Here is a 26,761-nt window from a genome sequence, read left to right as displayed (position 1 = left end):
GCAATAGCAGTAATTTTAAGTTTCATATGAAAGACACTTTTTAATTAAGCAAGCCTGTGTGCCATTCATGAACTAAATACTGATAATCTATATTTGAACGAATGATAAAATCAAGCTAACAAGAGAAAAAAAAATATGTCCAACGCTCAGACTATACCTTAGAGCTTGGCCCTTCTCTAAAAGGCCAATGACATCATACTTGGGTTCTGGTGGGGGAGAAGCAGGAGGGGGAGGTATGGACTCTGACTTTGCTTTCGCATCTCCAGCTTCTTTGGCGGCTGCTTCTTTGACTTCTTTGGGGTTCTCTGCTTTCTCATCTTCTTTCTTCTCCGAAGCAGCACTTTCTTTAGCAGCTCCCTTTGCAGACTGAGCTGAGGCTGTTGCAGAGGATGCAGCAGAATCCTTCCCCTCCGATTTCTCTGATGCTGCTGAGAGACAACAAAACGTCTCATCTCAATGCCAAGGAGTGCATCCCCCCTCCCACCCCTTTCACTTTGTCAATATAAAAAACTTCACTTTGCAATAAAAATACTGATAAAAACTAAAGGACTAAAGGAAAGAACAATCATTTTTATCAGCAAGCTCACTGTATGGCATTTATTAAAAAGTCAATCAAACTGAAAACAAGAGACTACAAAAAAACAGTAAAAAGACTCAGAAAAGTACTTACAACATACCCCATTGTGCCATTCAGTTTTAGCCAGGCATTATTTCTTTCATCTGTCCAGCATACACTTTGGTGTAAAAGTCTTGAACAATTACCTTTATAAGAATAATGAAAATGACAAGAACATATTTTCTTCTGACCGACCATAATTTTTTCTCTTTACCTTTCGCCTCTGATTCTTTCTTGTCATCTTTCTCTTTCTTGTCCTTTCCCCTTTCATTAGCTACAGTCTCTTCATCCGACTGATTCTCGGCATTTTCTTCAGAGTCTGGAACTCCTTGCACTAATTTTCCACGCTTGGTGCTTGATTCTGAAATGATTGGAATAACTGTTTCTGAAAAATCTGAATCTTGTTATCTAAATTATAGGAAAATACTACATTACCCATTTCACCTGATCAGCCAGCCTCGAGAGCCTACAACACCAAGCAGTCAGGCTATAAAGGAAGAGGAAGGCCACGCAAAAGGTGGATCGAGGGTGTCAAGGAAACCCAAAGAAAACATAACATCACAACTGAAAGAGCTGCGGAGCTGGCCTACCATAGAAAACTGCATCTCCCCTTGACGCTTAACGGTAACAGAGGATGAAAAAGTAAAAGTAAAAGTAAAGTACTACATTACCCTTGTTTCCTAGTAGAGACATGAATCACTAAATGATATTTTACTGTAGATACCTCCTTAATAATTGAAACTTGATTTGTAAAAGAGATAGGTGTTTGAATAAAAGAAAGTCTGAACAATTTTATTTCATGAAACTGGATTTCATGATACTATTTTGGGCATTAATAGTACAAAAAATAAAACATTTGCTCCGCTCGGTGCCAGTAACTGGTCCATACAAAAGAATGATAATTTGCCACACAAAACAAAATGTAAAAATAGCTTAACATAATCCATACTTTTCCTTTGCTAATAACTGAATCTGATGCAAATATTTTACCTCACACAGGAGAAATATTTCTTCTAACAAAGTGCTGACAAGATGAACCAGCACGCATAGAGACAGAAGACACTCACTTGCAGTGACCGACTGCTTTTTCTTGTGACGGCGTGACTTCCCGCCTTGACCCAGCCGCCTCTCATACTGCTTGGCACGCAGTAGGGCTTGCGCGTACGACTCGATGAATTTCTGGGAAGAGAAGTTCTTTTAACTGCATTGCTGAACCAACATCTCTAGACCAAGTACAGTTCCTAGGGACCCTCACCAAATTGAAACTTCCAACCCATTCGAGAAACTCTTTCAGTAACACATCAGTCTCACACAATCTGACAGCCTTGTCATATCACTACTGTCAAGTCTGACTACCTATTTCCCCTGAATCATTTATCTCTGATTAGAAGAATTCTTTAGAAAACAAGCATAACGAAATACCAAACAACTGAATAAATAGCAATATCAGCAACGTCATATATCTCTGATTAGAAGAATTCTTTAGAAAACAAGCACAATTCAATTACTACTTGATAATATCACAATATAAAACAGTCTTGTAATCTACAGTCACACAGCCTGACTCACCCATCACCTAAACAGACAGGTTTTAAAATACAAAAACAAATTAAGAAAATTGGGGGCATTCATAAACAAGCAAATACCTCCAATTTCAGTTCTGAATTATAACTCTTGGTGATTTTTCACACAATTTTACAGTGGAGGTAGACTTGTTCCACTGTCTTTTGGGAATCAAAGCAATTGATATGTCAGGCTTAGGATGAAATGGGGGAAATGACTATGATGAAAAAAAATTCAAAAGATCCATTTTTATGGATTTTGTGGGCGCCAGCCTTCAGCGTATTTAGCATAAAAGTAGTAGAAAAATAAATCATGCATGCAAGAGATTTACAAAGAAAGCTGAAGTGACTGTACTATTTCTGATAAGTAAAATAATTTCTTTTTAAACTTACAAAACATAAACTATGTTTATGAAGGTCACACTACAAATATCAAAGCTTACCTCTTGCTCTGCCTTTCCTGAGCCTGTCACTTGAAGTTGTATGCCATTTCTAGACGGAAAAAAGATATAATTATGGCAATTATTGTAACATGGAGTGGCTATTCTTTAAAGATCTGGAATATCAAAGTCCCCAGATACATGTGTTAGTATGAAATAAGGCTTCTAATTAGTGGCATAAGACAGCTGTATGTCTCTGATAAGTTAATATGGTAAGATTGCAGGTATCATAAGCAATAAGTGTGTAATCAAGCATAGTGCACAGCAATAGACAATCCCTTCCTTGGAGTAAAGTAGTAGGTAAGGTTTTTTGCAAGGGGGGGGGGGGTATCTATTCGTTTTGCAAGCAACTTCATAGAGTCCGAGTTAACATGTTTATGTGTTCTTTGGATACTAGGTTTTTTATTTGTTTTAATAAATAATGAAAATGAGGAATCCGAGTTTTCATTGAGTCTGAGTCTGAGTGCGTTTAATCCCAGTTTCACTTATTAGAATGAGCTTAATATTTCTCAAGCAACTTTGTATCCCTCAAATCTGAAACTCAAATTCTTCATTTCCCTAAAATTAGTTTTGGACAAAGTCAGACAAACTTAAGATCAAACTCCATCTCTTGCATTTCTTCCTTTCTCGTTCCCTTGCTGGACCTCAGGGGCTGTACTTCAACCTGCATGCAACTGATGTTTACATATGTGACCATTTTTCCCATTTCCTAGGACCCTTTGCCTTCATGTTTAAGGCAGTGACATTCTGATTGTGAAGGCACACTGTATTTTTTACATTGACTATTGAACTTTCAGTTCTGGTAGGAATTAATTTAGAATCTTGTCCAGGTGGCAGCTGAAACCTACTCTTGTTAATTTTAGGATTACCAAGGAATCTTTAGTATACTCAGCTTGCTTACGGAACCTCTGAGATTTTTCATCCCTACTTGAGAGGCTTAGGTGTTTGATCTTACCTTGTCTAAGACCAGGGATGTGGCTGAAAGACAGTCGTAAGGAGAAAATAGGAGCAGTAGAAAGAGTCGGATCTAAGGGGTTACTGTGTTCAACGTCATCTCATTTATCAAACTGTTAGACTTTTTATACATGTGACATCAAAAACAACTTTCACTCACTTTGATCTGGATGGAGTGATCGTGCTAGTTCCAGGGGTCTTGCTTGCAGTCATTGCTTTGTGCCTGCAAAGTATATGTCAATATTAAAAGCCCTGCAAGTGATCATAAGAAGACAAAAATAGAGCTCTCATGTAATATAAAAACCTACAATTCCTAACTTTGTAATGTTCACTAGCGAGAGCTATTTTCCTACTTCACTACTCCTGTCGAAATACTGACATAATACGTTTAACACTTTCTCAGAAACAGTAACATGTTACGATGAAAATACTGACGTGTGCTTTATGTACAATTATTCAAAGGAGAATTTGAGAAGGCACACCAGCATGCTTTCGAGCAATTGTTTGGGATCACAAAGAAAAAAACGGTGTCTATGGGGTAGCAGTAAGGCGCTTTGCTGTCACACGCAGGAGACCCGAGTTCAATTCCAGACACAGGAGAATTTCTATTTGGGTATCTTGGTCTTTTTGCTGGGACGTCGTATCCTTCTCAGCTCGGCTAGGCCATGACAAACTGGGTTGGAAGCCCTCTTCCTAAACAATCTAAACTGTATCGATGGAAACACGACAGCATATTGAACAGGATTCCAAAAGATCAGCAGAAAACTTCTTTTGGTAAGAGTTTTATGGCACCTGCAATTACATATGGTCAAATGAGCGCTGAAAACTAAATAATTCAGAGAACATGAACTTCTTGGCCTGAACCCATCTCTCTTAACCTTCTGCATGCGCATCGTCGGTCGTGATGACTCATACTTTCCTTCCGTGTGCATCGCGACCACCGGTCGTGATTGGACATGAGTGTAGAAACTATACAGCTGACGTAAGAATAACCATTTTTTAAACTGCTGGTGACTACAGTCCACCAGTGCAACGTTTATTAGAGGTGTTGGCTGTACATTTCGCAGTCGGGGATGGGTTTGGGGTTTTTTATCGGCAATTTTCTGGGATATTGTTTAGTTTTCAAACTGTCGGATTTGTCCAAGGATTTAGATACAAATTTGCCCCACATGTTTCTGGAATCGGACGACAGTGATGAAGAGTTTGAAGGATTAGGTCCTCAAATAAAAGATTTACGTGTGAATGATGGGGATAAATTGTAGATCTAGCGAGGTTAAGCCCAGAAGGGGACATTGATATTCCTGCTGATCTCCAAGCAGGCTGGACTTAAAATTACGAGAATTTTGATACCAACAACATCATTTTAAAAAAACAGCTGACCAGACATAAGGGTAGATCATTATTTAAGACACATTTTTCCTGCTTACTGTAATTAGAAATTATGATAAATAAGAAAGATATGAGCTTTTTTTTTATATCCATGTTGAAATTTAGCATTTTTCTAAAATAAACCCAGCACTGAAGGGAAGTAATAGTAAAAATGGCTTAGCGCTAAGAGGGTTAATGTGATTATTATAACTGTAGTATCATCTAACCCTTATGATGGAAATTAACATACCATCCTCGATCCACAAATCGCCTTTTGGCAGCATGAAATAACATGAACACAAATGAATCAATCTTATTCATAGCAAGACTTTCCTACTTATAATTTTTTAATGTACTTCTAAATGAGGTGCATAAAAGTAGAAAGTTTCAAAAGAAATCACCTATTCCAATGGCAAAAGGCAACTGTTATTTCTAATTACAGAAGAAAAGCAAGAACACATTTGTTTTAAAGATCTCTACAAGAGAACTAAACATGAAATCAATTGCAGTGAATATTTTCTTAGAAAAGAGCGTACACACTTTCAATTAACAAAAAGCAAAATATTCTATATCATCAAGTTTTAAGTGAGAGCATATCCACATTTCCAGTTGTTAAAACAATTATTGTTACTTTACTTATTTCAAGCTTGCACGGACGAGCCAAACATAAGATTATGTGGACATATTTGGTCTACCCCTTTATAGGTTTATATCCCCCAACAAAAACAAAAACAACAACAACCAGAGAATGACAGTCAGAAACTGACCTCTCTGGGTAGAGACGCTGGTGGAGCATCAGGTTGTGGGTGGTCTGGAACTGCAAGAAAGACCTGGGGACGCACAAAACAAAAGAATACGGTTTTCAAAAACAAACAAAAAACACACAAAAAAGAACAAAAGAAACCAACTCAAATCCAAAAGAACTTAAAAACAGTGATGTTGTAAAGCAAAAGGCAGGACCCTCAATATTGGAATCTGAGGAACCAAACCATGTTCACTTGCACTGTAGCCCAAATGCGTTAACAGTGTGTGAGCCTCAGCACTTCACGCGCAGAAACTGGGAAGCAAATCTAAGTCATTTCTTTACAAACACCTGCTATGTGTCAACCGTAATAAAAAAAAGTTTACAGGAAGCGGCCACTTCATCAACATTCCAATCAGCCCATCAAATGCATTTGTTTCTGGCCAGCTTCAATCAATAATGACAGACATTCCCAAAACAAATATAATGTTTCTTTAAGTATTGATTTTTTTTTTCATGCTGTTCTGTAACAAGTGACTTTGTGGCGTAATCGACCAGTACATGTACGTCAGTGTGAGTGTGTGTGTGTGTGAGTGTGTGTGTGTGTAAGTTTTTGTGAGTGAGAGAGTCAGAGAGAGAGAGACAGACAGACAGAGAGAGAGAGAGGGAGAAAGAGAGAGAGAGAGAGGGGGGGGGAAGAAAAAAAGAGATGGAAAGAAATAATTGCTATTGGAACCACATGGTGCTCATGTTTTTGTATTATTATAAAGCACATTAAGCACTTTATTAGCAGAAACGTGCTACATAAGCAAAATTTATTATAATTATCAAAGTCCCTATCTCAAGTAAGTTTCGCCCACCCATGAGTGTCCCAGCTATCAGCGGTGGGGAAAATCCTGATCCAGCCCCCTCTCCTCCCCTCCTCCTCCTTGGCCCGTCGTAGAATCTTGATCTCTTCACTGTTCAGGCCAGCCATGCCTTTGCCGGTCTGGCGCTCCTTAGAAGTCGATGTGGCGGCAGACTGTGGCCGGGTCTGAGGGTTATTATACAAGCAGCATTACATACAAGCAACAGAAATGAAAAAGAAGTGTTTTCAGCCTTCATTCTGCTCATCTCGAAGAGGAGCACATCATCACAGTAATGAGCATTAAATATTATAAGGGTGACAGCAAGATGAGAGAAAAACCCTACCCCCACCCCTACCTCCCCTCCACCTCTCCAAAGGAAAAAAATACATGAACACTCCTTACCGATCGCACCCCTCCCCCCTCCCCAACCCACCAAAAGCTACCTTGGCATTGAGGCTTGAAAGCCATCAGCACAAAAGATAGCCCAACTCTGCTCCTCCTCCAAAACAACAAGCCCTCGATATACAGATAACAGATCAAAGTGAAAGGCATCACAAAAAGACTTGGAGCCCAATTAGGCTGAAGATTAAAGGTGTTACTAGAGAGTAACACACAAAGAGCAGAATGCGAAGACATAAGAACGATAGATGTTTGATAGGAAAGAAGGAGCAAACAACAGCAGAGCACCCGCCAACCACTCAAACCTCGATAAGTATAAGGGACATATTAAAGACTTTAATTTGTCGTTTAACTCTATTTTGGGCATGGGCTGTCCAGAATTAATATTCTTAAATTGAAGTAAGTGAAAGTGAAGAACTGTGTGTAAGTGTGTAACATGAAAATAAAATAAAGTGCCCCAACAAATGTTGATTTAAGTTGTCATTAACAAAAGTCAGTCCATCAATGTCACATTACAACAATAGTAACTCTGTGAGGAAGTAGAAGTAGCAGATTACACACCCCCCCCCCCTACCAAAACTTATGATTATATTCCTTAATGGCTATATTTATATAATACATGTCCACTCCCTTTTATCTCCCTGCTGATACAGAATAGCAATTACTATAGGTAATGTCCTAATGATTTTTTAAAAATATGATTGACAAGATGGAGTCATCTTTTACCAAAAAGAAAAAAAGAAAAACAAGAAAGAAAATACACTTTTAAAAAAACAAAGCAAACAAAATTACAGGAGCGCATCCTCAATCTGTCAATCAATTTCAGTAAAACAGAAGACAAGCCTCTTATTTTGAAGTATCACTAACATACAGAGGAGATTTTAAAAAAGCGAAAGCAAAAAAACAAAACAAACACTTTTACTGTTATAGTAGGCTCAATTAGAGACCAGAAAATATTTCTACAAACAGCATAAATAAAGCTGATAAAGCTGAATGACACAGTTTTCAAATACCCACAAGCTTCCAACTTTAAAATAATTGTCATTTAATGATCATACCACAAACAATATCAGAAATTTTCATTAAATCTTCATATCTATAAACCATTGCAGCCAAAAAAGACAGGTTTAATAACTCATTAATTCAGTTTGCACTTCTACAGGCATTCTCCTGCACATAGATTTGTGTATAGATATTTTCTTTTCTGGAAGAGAACGGGCAGGGTGGAGGGGGAAGTGTCATTAAACACGACAATAATAAAGTACTGAAAAGCTGAATGATAACTCATCAACAGGAATACCAACTACTAATTTTATGAGCTACAGTGAACAGTTAGTTTGACAGGGCAAACAGTTTAGAAGAGGGCTGGTGGCAAACTGTAAACAGGTGGAAAACAAAAGTTAAGAATCAGTGGATGAAGAAAACATGGCTGGGACACGTACAAAAATGAATTCATATAAAAATTAAACCAATGAATAAACTAAACTGGCGTTCCATCACCTTGTGTTTTATCAAATGAAGTAAATACTGTTGAGAGACTGACATCAAATCTAAAATTACCCGGCAGCTCAGCGATTGTAAACATATCTTTTTGAGATCACCATCACCTACTTGATAATTATGAAATTGATAGGTATATCAAAGAAAAAGTAAAACCTACTAAAAAGACGTAATTTATTTCCTTAAAAAAAAAAAAAAAATAAAAATCAATACCGGCCCAAATCTTGGAGATTTTCTCACTGGCAGAGAAACACGTTGACCCTGAAGAGTTTACACAAGGTGCATATGAACACTGAAACACACTGCAATACTAGAAGTATACAGAAACAAAATAAATACCACGTCTAACAAATGTAAATGTGGGGCCATCTGAACTTGAATATGATTCAAAATCTAGTTCTGTAATTTTGTTGGCAGAGGGTGCAAAAATATCACACGTAGAAAGACAATGGGGTGAGGAAAATGGAAAGAATTTAGCAAAGAAAGTTCAATGAAAGAGAAGTAGAGATGTGTGTGCTCATGTGAGTGTATAGGAGTGTTTTTATTTAGTTTTACTAAGAGTCTTATGGCACTTGCAACAAAATTAGGTCACATATGTGCCAAGATTAGAGATGTTACTAGAGAGTAAGACACAAAGAAAAGGAGGAGTGATAAGGACGATAGATGTAGGATAAGAAAGTAAGAAGGAGCATACTACAGCAGAGCCCCCGCCAACCACTCACTGAGTGATTTTGTAGGCATGAATGTATGTGTATGTGTAAAAGGTACTACAGTAATAAAACTCAATTCACACAGTGATTTCCCAGTGTCAGTAATGCCTAATAGGTAGTCCTCGTGTAAATCTTCCTGGAGCATAAGAAGTTTACTAGCACAGGAAAGAGGACTAGAACACCAGTACATCTTTACACTCTTGATATTAATTCAAATGGCCCGCTATTAAAAAAATAAGCAAAACCTCATGTAAGAGTACAATTAAGCACAGCAACTAAAATAAAAGTAATAATCAGAAATAAGCTCAATACAAAATATCCACATCAAAAGGCAAAAAGCAGTGCTACACAATAAACTAATGCCTGGATTCTGGAAAAAAGTGTTTTAAGAAAAGCCTGCTATTTTGCGCCTTTTCTTAATATTAGTAACAGATTTTAACGCTGCATCACTCATTGTGCTTACACTTGAAACAGGACAATCGGACTTGCGATTTGGAGTTTCAAAAAAGCTTCTCATCTGTTGTGGAAATGTATAAATCACTGATAAAGAAGGTATTCAGATAAATTGCGCTAAAAAACAACTATCTTTACTTAACTATACAGCTGAACCCGTCAAAGGCCACCATTCATTGTTGAAGAGAAAAATGGTTATCATCGACAGGTGGTTATCTTGGAGAAAAAATGCAAGCAGTGAAGTGGGAAGAGGTCGTTTTTAATTAAAGGCGATTGTCTTGGACAGGAGTGGTCAATATAGCTGGTTCGACTGCACCATAAAGTACGAACAATACGAAACATAACTGACATAAAACCAGAGAATATATTGACACACTTAAGATCATTTAGGGGACAGGCTGATTTGACACTGGTGGTCAGAGCATTAGAATTGAATTTCTTGTCTTCTGCACAGTCTGCACAAAAATGCAGAAGAAACTAAAACCAGACCCATGTAAAGAATGAAACTTTGTAAGAAAATTGATCTTGCTATAAAAGAACAAACAAACAGAAATGTTGGAACCAATGTGAAACTCATGAGGAAGCCAGAATACCTTTTTCAAAAGCCATTCATCAGCTTTCTTCATATTTTGCCTTGCAGCTTCTAATTGAGCATTTGCTTCTGTCATATTTGTATTTTCATCTTTGGGACTCTGTTCACAATCAAACCACATTGGTGTAATGCATCCAAACACAAAGATAATCTTAGCATCAATCATATTTCAGGTAAAACCAAAAATAAACATTAAAATTAACAAGAATTTCATAGTTAAAAAAGACATAAACTCCTCTACTTTGCACATCTGTGAGCATGACAGAACACAAGAAAGGGACAAAAATCACTGCTGTACAAAATGTCAGACTGAAGTATATAATAGGCCATGAATTTTTTCATCAATGAAGACATATTTATACGGTTAGCACTCCAGATTAGGAATAGACATGAAATGAATATATAAAAGACAAGTAGATTGTCAAAAGATTGGAGAATGAAAATCTTTCAGTAAATAGTACCATGTTGAAAAAAAAAAAGAATAAAATAATCCCGTTCCTCAAACCACTCTCCCAACCTCCATTTTTAAAAATCTGCAATTAAAACTTAACAACTAAATCAGTCTTACATGTCTCGGATAAAAGAAATTATGAATCTTTCATGATAGTGGGTTAAAAATAATTGTTCCAACTTTTGTAAACTCTGCAATCCTTTCTTCAAATCATCAAGCCCCAAACATATTACTGTTTTGAAAGCAACAAGAAAAAAAAATATACAGAAGTTGTAGTAAAATTACTCAAAAGCAGTTTTCTTTTCTTTCACTGTAGAGTTACAACCAGCCGCATATTAGAATTAAAAGCTTGTGACAGTGAAGAGACTAAGCATCATGTGTGCAGAAGCAGTGCCGCAAGACATACGTTTTTCACAGCTCCAGAAGACAGTTGGAATGTCAGTTTAGAAATAAAAATTGTTCCATATTTCTTTGATTCTCCTAAAACCCTTGCAAACTAATAATATTTGTTTTAACACCAGTGTCAAGATGTAGAAGCCATCAGTTGAGATGAAGGAGTAAAAAACAAAGGATTCAGCGTTTTGGTGAGACCAAATTACGCGCTGGCCATAAAAGTGCAGATCCCTTAAATATCAAAAGGTGTTTCAAGCTATTCTGAGAGCGATTTTCGAAAGGATTTATTTTCACTAGTGTCAGTTCAACAACATCTAAAATGAAAACGGCAAAAACAACAAAAAATTCACAAACCGTCCAGCCATCTCTACACTCAAAGACAATAGGCTAGCTGATAAACTCTATGAACAAACGAGCAGAGTGTTCTGAGACACAACTGCTCATGTATAACAGAGTCCATTCTTTAAAGTAATGTGGACCATACGGAAAAAAAAATGAAACATGAGTACTCCCAGAGTAATTATTATGATGGTTATTTTATTATTGACACTATTATAAATCTGTTAGAAATTATAAAAGCTCACACTTCCCATATACCTGAACCAAATGTTATATTAAATGAAATTATTAGACATTTGCTCGTTAACCAACAACCCACAATTAAAAGACAGGTATCCATCAAATCTAGGAAAAATTCTCGAGGAAAAATGTGATGAAGTTGCGCCGTTTTTCTCTAGTTGACTAATATAGAAGCCACAAAAAAAATACATTTTCAAATTTTGAGAGAATGGATAACTGCCATTTTCAAATGATAACAGCATCACAACTACTAAGTTTACTTAATAATAGATCTTAGAATTAATTTTTGTCAAATAAAATGAAGCAAGATAAGAAGCTTTAGCGATGACCTGGAGACCTAAGTAATTCCTAGTGCAAAATCGTATCTACAGCTGCCCAGTCGTCTCACGTAAAAAGAAACACACAGTTTGACACTTCATAGGATAAAATACTCAGGTTGTTAGAAGCAATGGTTGGTTGTTCACATCTTTGGTCAGTTATGATACCATCACAGTTATGATACAGATCCACTACATTGATATATATACCCGGTACACACAAAGCGGGCAGTAGCAGCGTTACACATGCAGAGCATGCGGGGGTCACAACTTACCGTCTTGGCCGAAGGAGGCCTTAAACAGGCTGACTGCAAACAGTATAGGTTTCTTCCATTTCAAGTTATTCCACTTAATTCATCATACTCATTGAACAGCTTGTTAAGACAACTCTACTCAGACAATAAACAATTTAGGTCAGAACTACAAGTTGGCAAAGCATGACAATACAATTTGGATAACTGGATGATGGAAAAAAATGCATCATAACCTTTACCCTTTATCAAAAGGTGCTACTTTATAAAACTGTAAAGTAGCAAAGAATCACTTTACACTATTACACTTGATGATGAGGTTGAAAAGAAAGACTTTCTGTCCTACGTTGTAGAAAAGAGAAAGCTGACAGGGAGAAAAAAAAAGACACAACTGAATAGTAATATTCACTGTTTGCGGTGTAAGAAAAAGTTTTTTGTGAAAAATGCCCCAAAAAGCCATCAGTCCCTGACTTAGAGGCAGCAACCTCAACACTAAGAAATCCTATTTTTACAAGTTCTGCTGCAACTTGATACTGGATCAAAGCTCAAGGACCCAACAGTATTAGACTAAAAAACCGCACAAGTCATACTTTGAAGAGAATATTTTAAATAGTATCAAGTCACAAGAAATAATATGCACATCTGCATCACAGATGAATACATGACGGAGGGCAGTAATTGCAGAACTGGCATGCCACACACAGAGTGCAGGTGAAAGGTCAGCAACACTAGGCACAGCTTGAATCACCCAGACAGACTGAACACAAAGACAATATCTACAGCCACACAAATGTGCTTTCAGTAAACTACTGCACAAATCACAGTACACGAAGCATAAAAATATATATGAAAGTCAGAGTAAGCCTATTTTTTTTCAGAATTTTAAATCAGAATTTTCAGTCTCATGAAGGTTACAATCTTTTCTAAAAAGTTAGTCTCTTTAATGCTGAAAACTATATTGACCATAAATCAATAAAAGCATTATCAATAATGCAACTAAAGTACAAATAATTAATTAATGTAATTATTAAATTGCAGTTATCAAAATGTGTTAAAGTCAGGAAATATTTCTTTGTTGTTGGAGTTACAGAAATATTTTGTAAGAAAACGTCTGACTATAAAAACCTGATGAAATTTCTGTTCTTTTTTCCATTCAACTAAGAATAGGTACAAGATTATGTACATGAGTGGAAAAAAAGCATGAGATTAAGGCATTTTTCTGAAGATTTGAAAAACACTACTAAGATCATCTAAAAATATTTATGGCATTAATCTCAGAATAGGTTTTATATACAACATACAAACATTCCAAGCTATGGGCACAGGGATGGCCCGCACAGGAAGAAGATTTAATGGTGGTGTTGTCTCTCTTACCTTGGCCCTGTTGGCCCCCAGCTTGGCTGTCACTTCCTGGTTCCTTTTGCTTGGCTGCATTGTCCGCATCATGGGGTCGTGGCAGATCACACCTAAGAAACAAGTATAACAGATGAGTGCCTTAGTACACAAAACAGCTAATAATGTGGAGAAAAAGAACACAAAAAGGGAACTATATCAATGTTGGTGTAAATTGCATGCACACTAGATGAAGGCACACTAGATGAAGCAATAGGGAAACAGAGACTACAACATGTTTAGGTTTAGAATTTCATCAAAGATGAAAAAAATAGCCTACCCCCCTTTGATAACACTCTATAAAAAAAAACCATTGATGACATAGTGGTTTAGCATTAAGAAAAGAAGGTTTAATGCTTTAACAGATTTACTACACTCTGAGAACACAAGTTTGCTTTTCACTGTCTATGCTTTTTTTTTTCTTTTTGAACTGGTTGGTGCAGAGATCACAGACATAATAACACGTTCATACAAATCTTTTTTAGCTTTTTCAATTTGGAAAAAATATGCAAAAACATATACTGAAACAAGTAGATACTAAGGGAAAATGTGTTACCATGTTTGTGAACAGAGCTAGATTTGAAATTATCCCAGACCACAAACTTATGATTTTGGCAAAGACAAAATTCAAAATTAATAACTTAATTCATTGCCACTTACCTGCAAGACTGAACAGGTCACAGAGCATGTTGCACTTGATTTTCAAGTCAAGAGGACTGTCACTAAAACGAAAAAAAAAAAAGGGAAGGCAATTGGTAAACAGGCCCACCAAGATATCCAAAGTGAGTTCCTGGAGGAGCATAACTGTTTACTGATCAGAGTTTGTCCATAAATAGAAAGAGGTATCTGAAAAAAAAATTTCCCTTTTCTGATATTTGTAATCCACCAATAAGCAAACAAATCTACTCTTTATTCATCACGGCTGAAATCTTCACATTAGACAAAATTTCTACATTTCTACATTCTTTTCGAGAAATCATAAGGAGTTTCTTTGCTGTGATTTTTTACGTTTGCATTTAGTCAAACAGCACAGACTAATGCAAATATGTAAATAGCTTCACTAATCCTTGGTTGGAAAAAGAATTAACCTACACCAAGGTACTTTCCAAACATATTTTTATTTCAAGTCTTGGTTGAAATTGAAAATACTTTTGCACAAAAAAAAAAATTATAGTAATCTACAAAGACTTTCTCTCAACACCCCCCTACCCTGACCAAAGAAATCTTAACCCCCCCCCCCCCCCCCCCCAATCCAATGAAAGCACCTTTATATCAATGCTTTTCTGCTTGGGTTTAAATGTGAATCCCACTCTGCAAGCTATTAACAAAATGTATTCAAGCACTGCAATTCTCTCTCCCATTATATAACTCTGTTATGTTGAATGTGTACACATGATGAACTCTTCAACATCTTGTACCTGTGACAGACAGTGACAACAAAGTGAAATTCCGCTCAACTCACAAGGAAGAAATAGTACTAGTCATCCTAACAACTTACCATGCCAGAGATGGAGACAAGTTCACCTCCAGCACCCACGGTTTTAGATTTTCGTCTAAGAGAATGTCAAAGCCATATAATTCTGGGAAACAAATTAACACATGATGCTGTAAACAATAAAAATATTGGTGTACATAAAAATGATAATGAAGTATGAATAAAAAATTGTTCATTAGAAACTCATGACACCACCTTAAAGAGTTTTAAACTAAAATAAATGAATTTTTTTATTTGATCAAAAACATGAAGCCCCCTCTTCTTTTCTCTCCCACTCTTTTGTAAACATTCAGCTAAGAATAAATGTCTTCACAACTTTACTCATTTAATCTGAATTGACAATGCAGATAAAAATCCTGGCAGTCATAATGCAGTTTCAATTCAGCCCTATTTTAATATTGACGCTCATATGGCCTTATGCAGTTACGAGCGCCGTAAAACCCTCTACTAAACTAAAAACTATTTTAATAAAAATCAAATGTTCTACTCCTAAATATTCTACCTGAGAAAAGTAAAAAACATACCAAAGCAGTTCCCTCGATAAGGCTGGAACATTTTACAGGCAGTGGCAACAGACGATTCCACGGACAGTATGGTTTTGATAACCACATCTTCGATTCGCATCATGAGGGCTGAAATACAAAAAAGGCAAAATCAAAAACTTGATTTGCAATAATGAAGTACAACAGTCCTAGATCATCAGGATAAAATAAGAAATCTCATTATTTATAAAACATTAAATGGCTAAGACAAAGAAAATAATCAAGCTGAGGTCTCAAAAACAGAAACAATGAAACACAATTAGTATTTGTTAACAATTCTGTCTAAAGAAGTTTTACAGATCACAACACCCGAAAAAAAAACCCCACTAAACAGACATAGAAATAACATAAGAGCCTGAATATGAAAACTTGTATTCCTTCATGTATTGACCCAAGTTTTTGCAAAATGTTAGCTCAAACATATTTCAATATCCCGACTATACATACCAGCAGTGTCTTTGCCCTCTGACCGCAAATATCGCAGCATTGCACCCATAGACCATTTATTGCCATAGTCCTCAATATCAGGGTCATCATTCCTGTGAAAAAAATTTTAAACACATAATTCAAAACAAGAAGTTGGTTAGAAATCTATCAACTCAGTGATTGAATTGAAATCATAAAGACAAATACATGTTAAATTCTGAGAATAAGGAAACTCAAGTACAAGTAGGAAATCAAGAAGAGCCAGAAAATCATCCTATGAAATACATCATACTAACCCTGAGGCTATCCAAAATATAAAAAATATTATAATTAAAAACATAATTTTTCCTTAAAACAGACCCCCCCCCCCCCCAAAAGACATAAATTTCTGCAAAACCAAATTTTCTTTTCCCTTCGTGGTTATCTCATATAAGTCATATTCTCACCACTCGAAATCAAGGAAGTAGACAAAAGGAACATTTTTGTATCCTCCCGAGTACTAAATATGAAGGGATAAAGGAACAAAATTTGTGAGATTCTTCAAACGACTTCCAACTTCAACATTTATTATAACCTATTTCTTTTTATTAATAACATATTCTACAAGCCCACACCTTAATTAATCCCTTTGCCTGTTTTGCAACCCAAGCATGATATTCTTCTGAGATATCTGTATGGACTATTCCAGCTTAGACATGAACTTACTTGACATAGTCCTGGCTCCTCTTATTGACGCTGTAGTTTGTCAAGTGCATGCACTGATTCCGAATGTGTTTCACATTCTTCTCATACTTGACAGTGGCAAATCGAGTGATGCCTTCTTCATACAGGTAGATCATAAGCGGATCATAGGAAGTCACAGCTACATAGATACGGATGTCAAACTTGAACCCTGAAAAGACAAACAGCATCACAATACTGTCAACAATGACATCAAGTAATGTGGAAAATATGAACAGCACGGTTTTATTCTATATGATTTTATCGGTACACTGTGACAAGTCGAAAAACATTTTTTAAGCTGATATATGCCTTTCAGCTGTGCACAAATGATCTGACAGATTAGCTTCAAGAAAAAAGATACAAGTGTCTTTGACTGCCTTTGCAAAGAAGAAAAATTTCATTGTCGGCCTTCCCACATGTAATGAACCCATGTACATTTCTGAACTATCAGCAGATTCATTGTAACTCTCTATACACAAAGAAATATCCATTTACCAAAAGTCTAACTACATGTAAGCAGCAAAGAAGAGACTGACCATCAATGACTAGAGGTGTTGCGATGTACTTGCTGACGATAAGGTTTTCATCCAAGGGTACTTGGTCAGGCTGTTGAGGAAGGGGGGAAAAAAAGTCATTCATCATCAACATGATACATGGCCTCTATGCCTTGCCCCTCCCCTCCCAATCCCCCTTTCAAAAAGTTCTTTTCACACAAACAATACCTTTGTACACCCAAGTGCTTTCCCTCAATATATTGGAACTTCTACAAATAGAAGGAAACATAAACATTCAACATTCATTAATACGAGTACTTTTTAAATGCTCAAAAAGAACTTATTTAGTACCTTCATTATGACATCCACAAATAGCTTTGGGACTATATCGTTCAGATTGTACTGTCAAACTAGATTGATCTGAAGGACACCTGCTATGAGTGACTTTTGTCAGATGCAGCCTGCACAATGTTTGTTGAGACAAAACGGTATTTTCTCATTAAAACATTACTTTTGCTACTGGTCTGGGGCTGTCATGTATGGCCTTTTGTCGTTGCACACAGAAGATGTGGATTCAGCTGATTTGTCAGGACATTATCTTACCCAGAATGTCAGACTGTCTGCTCCAAGCTGAATCCTTTTCAGCAGGAATTGGCCCTAACAGGCAGGGTTTGAGCAGCCCACCTACTAAATGACCAAAATTGTGTCCATGGGGCATGAAAAATTTACAATCCAATCTGTTTCAGTGCAACACTGAGCACTGGTGTATATCTGAGGAAATCTGAGTATTTGTCATGGCTGCCATCTTTAACAAACTGCTAGTAGTACCAGAGGCGATATTTACAATTTAAAAACAAAACCCAAAAAAAATGGATGAAAGGAATTTGGTACAAAATCTGGGTTCCATTTGAATAGCAAAGGGCAAAGAGGTAATGTACCAGAGACCTGAACACACAAGGTTGCATGTATCACGATCCTCATATCCCTCCTCTCTTTCAGGGGATTAAAGTTCTGTTATGGTTTCGAGAGTTTGGATAGGCAGAATAAAAAACCTAAAAAAGACCATAAATGTGACTCCAACCCACCAACAACCTACAAAAGGGAAAAAAGTGGTGCTGAATTGTTACTAACACAAACTTGCTTTAGTAAATATTTTACGGCACTGGCAATACAATTAGGTCATATAAATGCTGAAGATTAGAGGTGTTACAAGAGAGTGACAAATACAAAAAAAGGATGAGAGATAAGGACGATTGATGTTTAATAGGAAAGAAAGAGCTAATCACACCAGACCAACCACCCACATACAGACTTGACTACTTCACAAAACTCACATGATTAATGAGAAACACCCCCCTCCCTCGTGATGATGCCACCGGTTTCACAATGTATGGTCCTTTATCCTTGAGAAAACTTGCTGCAAAACAGACATGAAAAAAGATTATGTAAAACATTAGGCTCAATCTATACTTTGGGTAAGTATCAACTATATAAATACATACACATGTGTATATTGACTGCTTAGTGTGAGACTCCCCTCATATGTCGTTTTGAAAAGGGACGCATGATGGGAGTCTTACACTGGGCAAGTTGATTTTGTGTGTGTGTGTGTGTGTGTGTGTGTGTGTGTGTGTGTGTGTGTGTGTATGAGTGTGAGTGTGTGTGTGTGTGTGTGTGTGTATGAGTGTGTGAGTACATGTGTGTGAGAGTGAGTGTGTGTACGTGTGCATCTGTGCCTGTCATGTGTTCATGTGTGTGGAAAGAGAAACAAATGCCCAAAAAAAACCCACAAAGAAAGAGAGAAATAATTATAAATAGACATTCAATGATAGAAGAAAAGGAGATGGGTTTTTTTTTATAGTAGTGGGTTTTACGGCACTCGCAACTGCATACGGTCATATGAGCGCCAAGGGGTGGGTGTCAACAGAGAAGTCTTTACAGGGAATCAGACTTGTTCTGCTCACCTCTCTAGCTTCAACAGCACAAGGTCTGCTTCGACTATCAAGGCACCCCAAAATAACAGGTCACAAGAGAGTGACAAACATACAAAAGAAGTAGAAGAAAATGACAATAGTAAGGATCAGGAAAGAAAAAGCAGCAGTTCCCTGTTGTAGATCAGGCACAGTTATGAGCGTGACATGAGTCAGCCCATTTACAATTCAAATAGGCTTGAACGAGAAATGTCCCCCCTTTGGGAATGGCCTAAAGTCACATCAGTCAGTGGCACTGCCCCAGGAAAAGGAGATAAAAATAGGATGTGAAAACAAAATACAGTGAACAGCATATGATGAACGAAGGGTTAAATAACATACAGTCTTTGTTAATCAATACAAGAAACATGACCAAGAACAGTAAGTTCAGTAATACGAGTACACACATCAGAGACTCACAACAAAAATCTTGATAATCTCCTGGAAGAACAAAACTTGGCGGGATGAAGTCAAAATGTTTGTGTCCCTGGAAACAGAAGAGAAAAAGAATGACAAAACATGTATGGATAAAAGTGAAATTATTATTAATGTTAACACGATAAAACTCCATTAAGAAAATGATTCAAAAACAGAATTGTTTCACTGTAATATGCTAAAGAGTAGCTTCCCCTCATTTCATTTTCTTAACGGCAGCATGTACGTGGTTTTACAGAATTGATGCTACTTTTTTTTCTTAATATATCACAGGTTTTTCTCCTCACTTATCTTTCAAAAGTTTCTTTTTATACATTTTGACAAACTCCCTTAAAGTACCTCCAATCTCTGATTTTTGTTTGTTTGAGTAAACAGTAGGACAACACAATAATGGTCACTTAATGCTGGGAAACAGTAAGACGGACAGACAGAAACAACAGAGGGGAAAGTAAAGAAGTAGGACCTACCAGTGGCGCCTCCAACCACCTGCTCCTTCCTCTGATACTTTGCAACCTGTATATTGGCATCTTTATTACCCACTCACTTCTTTCATTTTAGAATGCATGCAGTTGCTACCTTTGTTTTGATTCTTCTTTACTATTATTTTACTCTGATCATTTTCTGTGTTTCTTTTGCTTCATAATTTTTTTTCTTTATTTCCCTATTTAAAGCATTACATTTCCAAATTTGATTTTGCCTGACTTCTCTCTTCCATTTGCTTTAAAATATCATGAATTATCCATTTATTTGTTTTCCCAAGCCAGATCAGTTCATTTCACAATGAGTCAGTCATAAACAAAAGGTTTACCTTTATTTGCTGCATTCTTTGAACATTCTTGAAAAGCCTATCTTTTCGGGTCAGTTCGTACGACCTGAAAATATAGAAACAAGAATACGAATGAAGCCTAACTGAAAGCTCGGACTAAACATTTGCGACTGCTAAACAGTAAGTATCAAAAGCACTGGGGCAAAAGACAACACTATCTTATCCACAAGTGCTTTACTCCAATACAAAACTTTTTTTTTTCTAAACTGTATTTCAGGTGTAGAAAAATAAAGTTACAAACGTTGGAGTTATTTGAATGAAAATCAGAATTCTCTGTGACTCATTGCTCTCCAACAAGGTGTTTCTCCACTTCCCGCAAAGAGAGTTTTAAAAAAAAAGACAAATGGTTTACTAAATGAGTACACAAGCTGTCAAATGTACATGATGTAAACTTATTGATGAAAGCCGATTAGAAAGGCAAATGTGTAAATGACATTGCTCTCCAACAAGGTGTTTCTCCACTTCCTACAATGAGAGTTTTTTTTTTTAAAACAAAAGGTTTACTAAATGAGTACACAAGCTGTCAAATGTACATGATGTTAACTTATTGCTGGGAGCCGATAAGAAAGACAAATGTGTAAATGACATTATGGCAAGGAAGACCGTAACAAATACCAACAAAGGAATTACCTTGGAAAATGGTTGATTTTCTGAAACTCTGACATAGTTCTCAGTGTGAATGGCTTGAGATGAGAGTTACTCCATATCAAATTGTAATCAGCACTATTCGGATGTACCTGCAGACAAGGCAAGTCAACAAGTTCACAAATATGTGTGGAACAAGCAACACATACTTTATCGTTTTTAAGTAAAATATGAAGAAACAAAGAGACCAAAAAAAATTTGTTTCAGCAAGCTCAAGTTATTTATCAAAATTGTCAATCTTGAAAGGAGCTTCTGTAACGCCACAAAAATGTATGTGAAAAATATACTAAAATGCCATGGCCAACATGAATATGAAAAACATCAAAGAGCTTTCACAATATAACAAGAACCCTACACATTCTATAGTATGCTATAAATTATCTAATCATTTAACTACGAATATGGGAAAGAGTGTACAATTTCTTACAACTTTCAACTGACTTGCTTGATCAAGCCATCCTTCAGAGTGAATACACGATAATATTTTGGTTTTTTCTACATAATTCTCTATGCGTGGTCAGGTCACTACAAAAGACTGTCATTTTGAAACCCAATGGCAGCCCCAATCTGTAATTAACATTCGTTTGATTTAATGTACCTCATGAAATCCATGGCCTGAAAAAATGTTCCGAACAATCTTGCATTCTGTTGAGGCAAACTTGAAAGCTAGGTGATACCGCTCTGTGAAATAGAAAAGAAAGTCTTTCTGAAGAGATATTTATAAAATATGACATGTTATTTAAATGAAACTGATGATAACAGTAAGTCACCTCACCATAGTTCACGACTTTTAAACAATTTTTTTTAGAAACCCATTAAATCTACTGTCATAATTAGGATCAGGGTGTCCACTTTTTAAAAATCCTTCTCGAAGATAAAAAACCTACCACCTACGCCATCAGCATGTAACCAGTCTCTATACTGTGGGTTTTTCAACCACTCAGGGAGAAAGTGGCACTTACTCATATCTCTTGAAATCAAAATATAGATTTGGGCATAGCTATTCAGAATTCAGATCTGATAATGATTTAAATTGCATATCACCCTCGGTCCTAAAGGAAGATGGAGAATTCACACGGCCGCTTTAATAAAGATCCCAGGATCAAAATATTCAGAAGAATTCTATTCTTTCATAATAAAAGTCTTTGTCTCTTCGCCAGGCCTTTCTATAACGTCTGATCACACGTGGCAAGGCAAATATGATGTCTAAACCTTAAATCTAACTCTGGATCTGCCAGGCCTACCTCATAACCCGATCACATACAAATGGAAAACACGAAGGCATCGTAAAACAGATTTCTAGACCTCAAAAACTAATTACATCTATGGACTCTCGGTCTGAATCTAGACTAACACAACACTGAATCATGAATCACAAAGAGAGCACTTGACTTCACGCCATCGTGATGCTCAACTGCCGACTAATAAAACTGACTAACTCAAGACTATATGACTTGATAACAATGGCTTCTATTTAATGCAATAAAAACAACCCACGCAACTTTCCCCACCGTCCTTGCCTCAACCTCTTACTGTACTGCATTAGACAGACACGCGGCACGCTGACGAAACATCAAAGTCAAAGGACAGGAGGTGAGGTATGGAGGGAAGGAGGATTTTTTAAAAACAATAGCAATACCTACATAATAATAATAATACTGAAGATCATTTCTATAGAGCCCACTTCCATGTAAACACAAATCTAGGCGCTTTACATAAATGCATGTACAAACAATATTCACGCTCGCGACACACACACGCACACACACACACTCATACACACACACACACACATACCCACGCAAACACACAAACACATTCACGCACACATTACATGCACACATGTGCACACACATGCATGCCAAACAGACACACACACACACACATCTACTTGCTTATCACACGTGCACGCTTCCACATCGTTACGAAATGAGCACAAACACGTATATAATAAAATAATATACACAATGCAATTCGCAAAATACATAAATGGATACATAGTCATTTACATAACATTGTACTGAACATGAATCTACTGACATAAAAATGATGTCATTAAATGTGTCTTTAAAGATTTTTAAAATTTAGACTCAGATGTTGTATGTCTCAAGGGTTGGAGAAGAGAGTTCGAAACTGAGGGAGCAAGGTGGGCAAACGATTTTTCAGCTAGTTTTTTTACCCCCTTTTCTAGGAACTCTTAAAAGATACTGATCACCTGATCTTAGTGATCTAGAATGCCTTTCTTTCATCGGGAGTAGACGGAGACACCGTTGGAAGACCACTCTCACTCTGGCACTAACGGCACAGTAGGCCTAATACCCGAACGGCAATGTACCAAGCTTTTTCCGACATTGGGTACTCTCTTCCAACCAAAATCCATCTTTTCCGACCAACCCCCAAAAATATCACCTTTTTCCGACTTTGCTGGACACAATGTCAGAGTTTATCACAGTTATAGCATTAGTTACTTTTTTCATAATCTATACTGCAGAAGCTAACACAATATATTGAGACAAGCTTTGCCATACAATTTCCCTTCGTTCACAATACTTCACATCAGTAAAAAAAAAAAAAAAAAAAAAAATCCAGTGCTCACAACATTAGACATATAGAGGATCTGATTGGTGGACTTTGGAGGCATATAAAACAAGCACCCACTAAGACATACTATAATTATAAAGCAAAACTTACCTCCAACTGTTTTGAGATCTGTCCTTTTGCTAAGGACTGTCTCAGCATTAAACAAGACGACCGGAACTCTCTTACTGTACCCTGTCCACTGGACATTGAGTGACTTGCCCCTGAAATAGTGAAACAAATATATATGTGAGGCGTGCTGACAAAATGAGTTACTTTTCACAATCCAAGAATGGAGATATTATTGTCCAAAAGTCAACACTGGGGTCAGATTTATTATTTTTCAGTTGATGCTATTTTGTTCAAGTCTACCATGTCTTTTAGTATTCCATACTTACAAATTGTGCAAACTCCACGACAAAGTTGATGAATCAATTTCCATACGGTTAAAATCTGAGAAGTAACTCATTTTGTCAGCACACCTCACATATGACTTATCCTATTACTGCACAGAAAAAAAAGATAACAACCCTACAGGAATCCACACACAAAAATAGACTTCCGAGATTAACAGTCTCATTTTGTTGAAACATTTTTTAATTTTAGGAAATCAAATTATTATTTTGAGAAAAACCATAAGTCTTTTTAATACTGAGCCAAAGCCCATTAACAAAATTAATTGGAAGGATTTCAAAAGCAATTTCCGTACAAAATCTATAAGAAAAAGTCAAAACGGGAGCAACATAACATTAAAAAAATTATGACAGCCTTACGGTAATGTTTTCAGCATATTTTTAAAGAATTAAAATTTCTGCTGGTTCAATACAAAAAAATTTTGTGTGCAAAACTTATGTTCAACAAAATAGCTATCCTGAAAGTTTGTCAGCACACAGATTTGGAAAATAATTAAAGAACATTCATTTACTTTGAGTCCAGGTGATGGTCCTCCCCATCATCACTCTCATAGTCTGAGTCATGTTCACTGCGTTCATCATTGTCACTCTGCTCCGACGGGGTCATGGACCCATTGCCATCCGAATCAGCTGCTCGAGATTCTCTTGCTGCCATTTGACACTATCCATTAAATACATTCATCTATAGAAGAAGATTGGCCTGAAATGAAACACAAACAAATTACTACATAAATTTTTAAGGAGAGAGAAAAATAGAATTTTAATTTCAATAAAAGTTTTTATGAGCTCATAGAACAAATTATGCCATGGATTAAGAATTTAATATATGAACAGCTATCGGTCAACATAGTTCTTCATTAAGTCTGCATGCCCGCCAAGTAGCCTATCCAACACACCAGGCTTTAGTAGGTCATGCAGGGCCTACACAGTTAAGTCTCCAACACAGTAACAGTGCCTCACAGACATGAGCGTCTCGGGCGCTGGGCATCACCTACCTACCCCTACTCCCGATCGTGCACTCCCCTTCCCCATCCCATTCTCAGTCTGTCCCTGGCAAGTGCCACGGTCAGGGAGTCAGTGCCTCGCCTTTCCATTTTCCTCAGCAAGCGGCCATAAACAGGCCTTACGAGGCTGCTACAACAAAGTTTACGCTGGTGTGTAGTGTGTGCCTCACGTTGCTCGGTCTTTGGTACAGTAAATCTACCCCCCCCCCCCCCGCCTCTTGTTAGATTCACAGTGTAATGTGTAGTTGTGTAAGAATCAAGGGAAGCAACCAGCTTTAAAAATAGCATTGTCTTTTTTACCGCTGACCTCTCCTTGTTTTTTCCTCTTTGACTATATTTTCAGTTATTGACATTTTTACATATCGACAACAAATCCACTTCCCAAAGCATGTCTATATAAGCGGATCATACTGTACATACAATGGGTACAGATATCACAAATATGTTAGTGGTTGGCAATTGTGTTCAACTCATCCGAATTTTTCAGTAAACCGTAATAATTAAAAATTAGAGGGATACTGAAGAAAATTAAGGGAAGTAACTGTGACAGTACGGTGGTCTTTTTTTTCTGCCATCATGGAAAGTATGGCCGTATCAATAAAAGTATAGCAAGCTGGATAGGGCATGTGTCTTGTTCAAAGTTGAAGCAAGGGACAGGAAGAGAGTGATGCTGATGAGCCTTAGAACTAAAATTATGTGAGGCATGGTGGTGAAATCAGGCACTCGTCAAAATAACGAAATAGAAAATGGCATTTTTCTTCCAGTTTAGCAATTTTTACCGAAGTTTTATTTTTTTGGCTCTTCAACACCTTTTTAAGTCTATTTAAAAATACATATTGCTCTCTATGGATTTTACTGAAACACAAAGATAAAGCATAAAAATGTAAATTTACAGTTTCCAAGAACTCTTAAGCTTAGGAAGGCACCAAGGTTTAAAGGCCATTTTCTCGCTTATTTTACCCCTGAAACCAGATGACCCCGACTCCCTTCAAGCTGAAATATCAAGACTTCTATTGCAGCTAGATAGGTAATTTTTTCATTGAAAGCAAGACAAGTGAACAAGCTTCATGACGATAACAATTATAACTCTATATAAGTCCAAAAATTGCCTGATTCCACCACATTGTGACACAAATAAAGTGGCTCTTAGATCAGATCATGATGATGTAACCAACACTAGTCAGAGCAGTACCTTCCTGTTAAAAAAACCACATACGCACACAAACACAGACATGTGCACAAACACAATAATTCACACACCATATGGGTCAATGCAGTGTCTTCAATCACACCCACCACCCACCTTACAGAACTACATTTGAGGAACTTCTAGCACTTAACATCCACTACAGAGGTGATTTGTGACAATCCGTCTTAACACCAGCAGTGCGAGAGCAAGCTCAGTGGGCTCATGTAACCTGATACTGTAAATGATGGGTTCGTTTGTTTTCCATTGTGCACACAGAGCAATTTGAACAGGAGTAGGTAGTCCAAACTCAAAGGTATACTTGAGTAGAAGCTAGCTTCCTCAAAACCATCAAATGCATGTTTCTTTCCTGTTTACATTGATGATTGATACCAAGGTTTACTTTTTTCGTGAAGACAATTGAGTTTCCTTATTTTTCCTGAGTACTTTCACCCCCC

At 36.8% G+C, this 26,761-nt stretch overlaps 1 protein-coding gene across 2 annotated transcripts in view; it reads right to left on the bottom strand.

Annotated features, from left to right (window-relative positions):
* Window positions 1-26,761, bottom strand: part of LOC101859563 (tubulin polyglutamylase TTLL5) — a 45,954-nt gene that overhangs the window by 18,097 nt on the left and 1,096 nt on the right. The window contains exons 2-23 of one of the 2 annotated variants that reach the window (XM_005096651.3): window positions 24,626-24,813; window positions 23,815-23,924; window positions 21,722-21,804; window positions 21,109-21,215; window positions 20,461-20,524; window positions 19,638-19,704; window positions 18,582-18,664; window positions 17,290-17,359; window positions 16,736-16,922; window positions 16,052-16,143; window positions 15,587-15,694; window positions 15,066-15,147; window positions 14,228-14,289; window positions 13,550-13,641; window positions 10,186-10,284; window positions 6,543-6,715; window positions 5,708-5,770; window positions 3,733-3,795; window positions 2,622-2,670; window positions 1,684-1,795; window positions 831-977; window positions 158-428 (exon numbers count right to left, since the gene is read on the bottom strand). In XM_005096651.3, the coding sequence (XP_005096708.1) occupies window positions 158-428; window positions 831-977; window positions 1,684-1,795; window positions 2,622-2,670; window positions 3,733-3,795; window positions 5,708-5,770; window positions 6,543-6,715; window positions 10,186-10,284; window positions 13,550-13,641; window positions 14,228-14,289; window positions 15,066-15,147; window positions 15,587-15,694; window positions 16,052-16,143; window positions 16,736-16,922; window positions 17,290-17,359; window positions 18,582-18,664; window positions 19,638-19,704; window positions 20,461-20,524; window positions 21,109-21,215; window positions 21,722-21,804; window positions 23,815-23,924; window positions 24,626-24,768 (2,327 nt within the window). In that variant the 5' untranslated portion in view covers window positions 24,769-24,813. Of the gene's footprint in view, window positions 1-157; window positions 429-830; window positions 978-1,683; window positions 1,796-2,621; window positions 2,671-3,732; window positions 3,796-5,190; window positions 5,212-5,707; window positions 5,771-6,542; window positions 6,716-10,185; window positions 10,285-13,549; window positions 13,642-14,227; window positions 14,290-15,065; window positions 15,148-15,586; window positions 15,695-16,051; window positions 16,144-16,735; window positions 16,923-17,289; window positions 17,360-18,581; window positions 18,665-19,637; window positions 19,705-20,460; window positions 20,525-21,108; window positions 21,216-21,721; window positions 21,805-23,814; window positions 23,925-24,625; window positions 24,814-26,761 lie in introns of both variants that reach the window. The other variant, XM_035969280.1, reaches the window with a different exon arrangement.

The sequence above is a fragment of the Aplysia californica genome, unplaced genomic scaffold, assembly GCF_000002075.1.
Source record: "Aplysia californica isolate F4 #8 unplaced genomic scaffold, AplCal3.0 scaffold00134, whole genome shotgun sequence".
NCBI classification, from domain to species: domain Eukaryota; kingdom Metazoa; phylum Mollusca; class Gastropoda; order Aplysiida; family Aplysiidae; genus Aplysia; species Aplysia californica.
The sequence above is the reverse complement of the archived record's forward strand: the minus strand, read 5'-3'. Positions and strand labels throughout refer to the sequence as shown.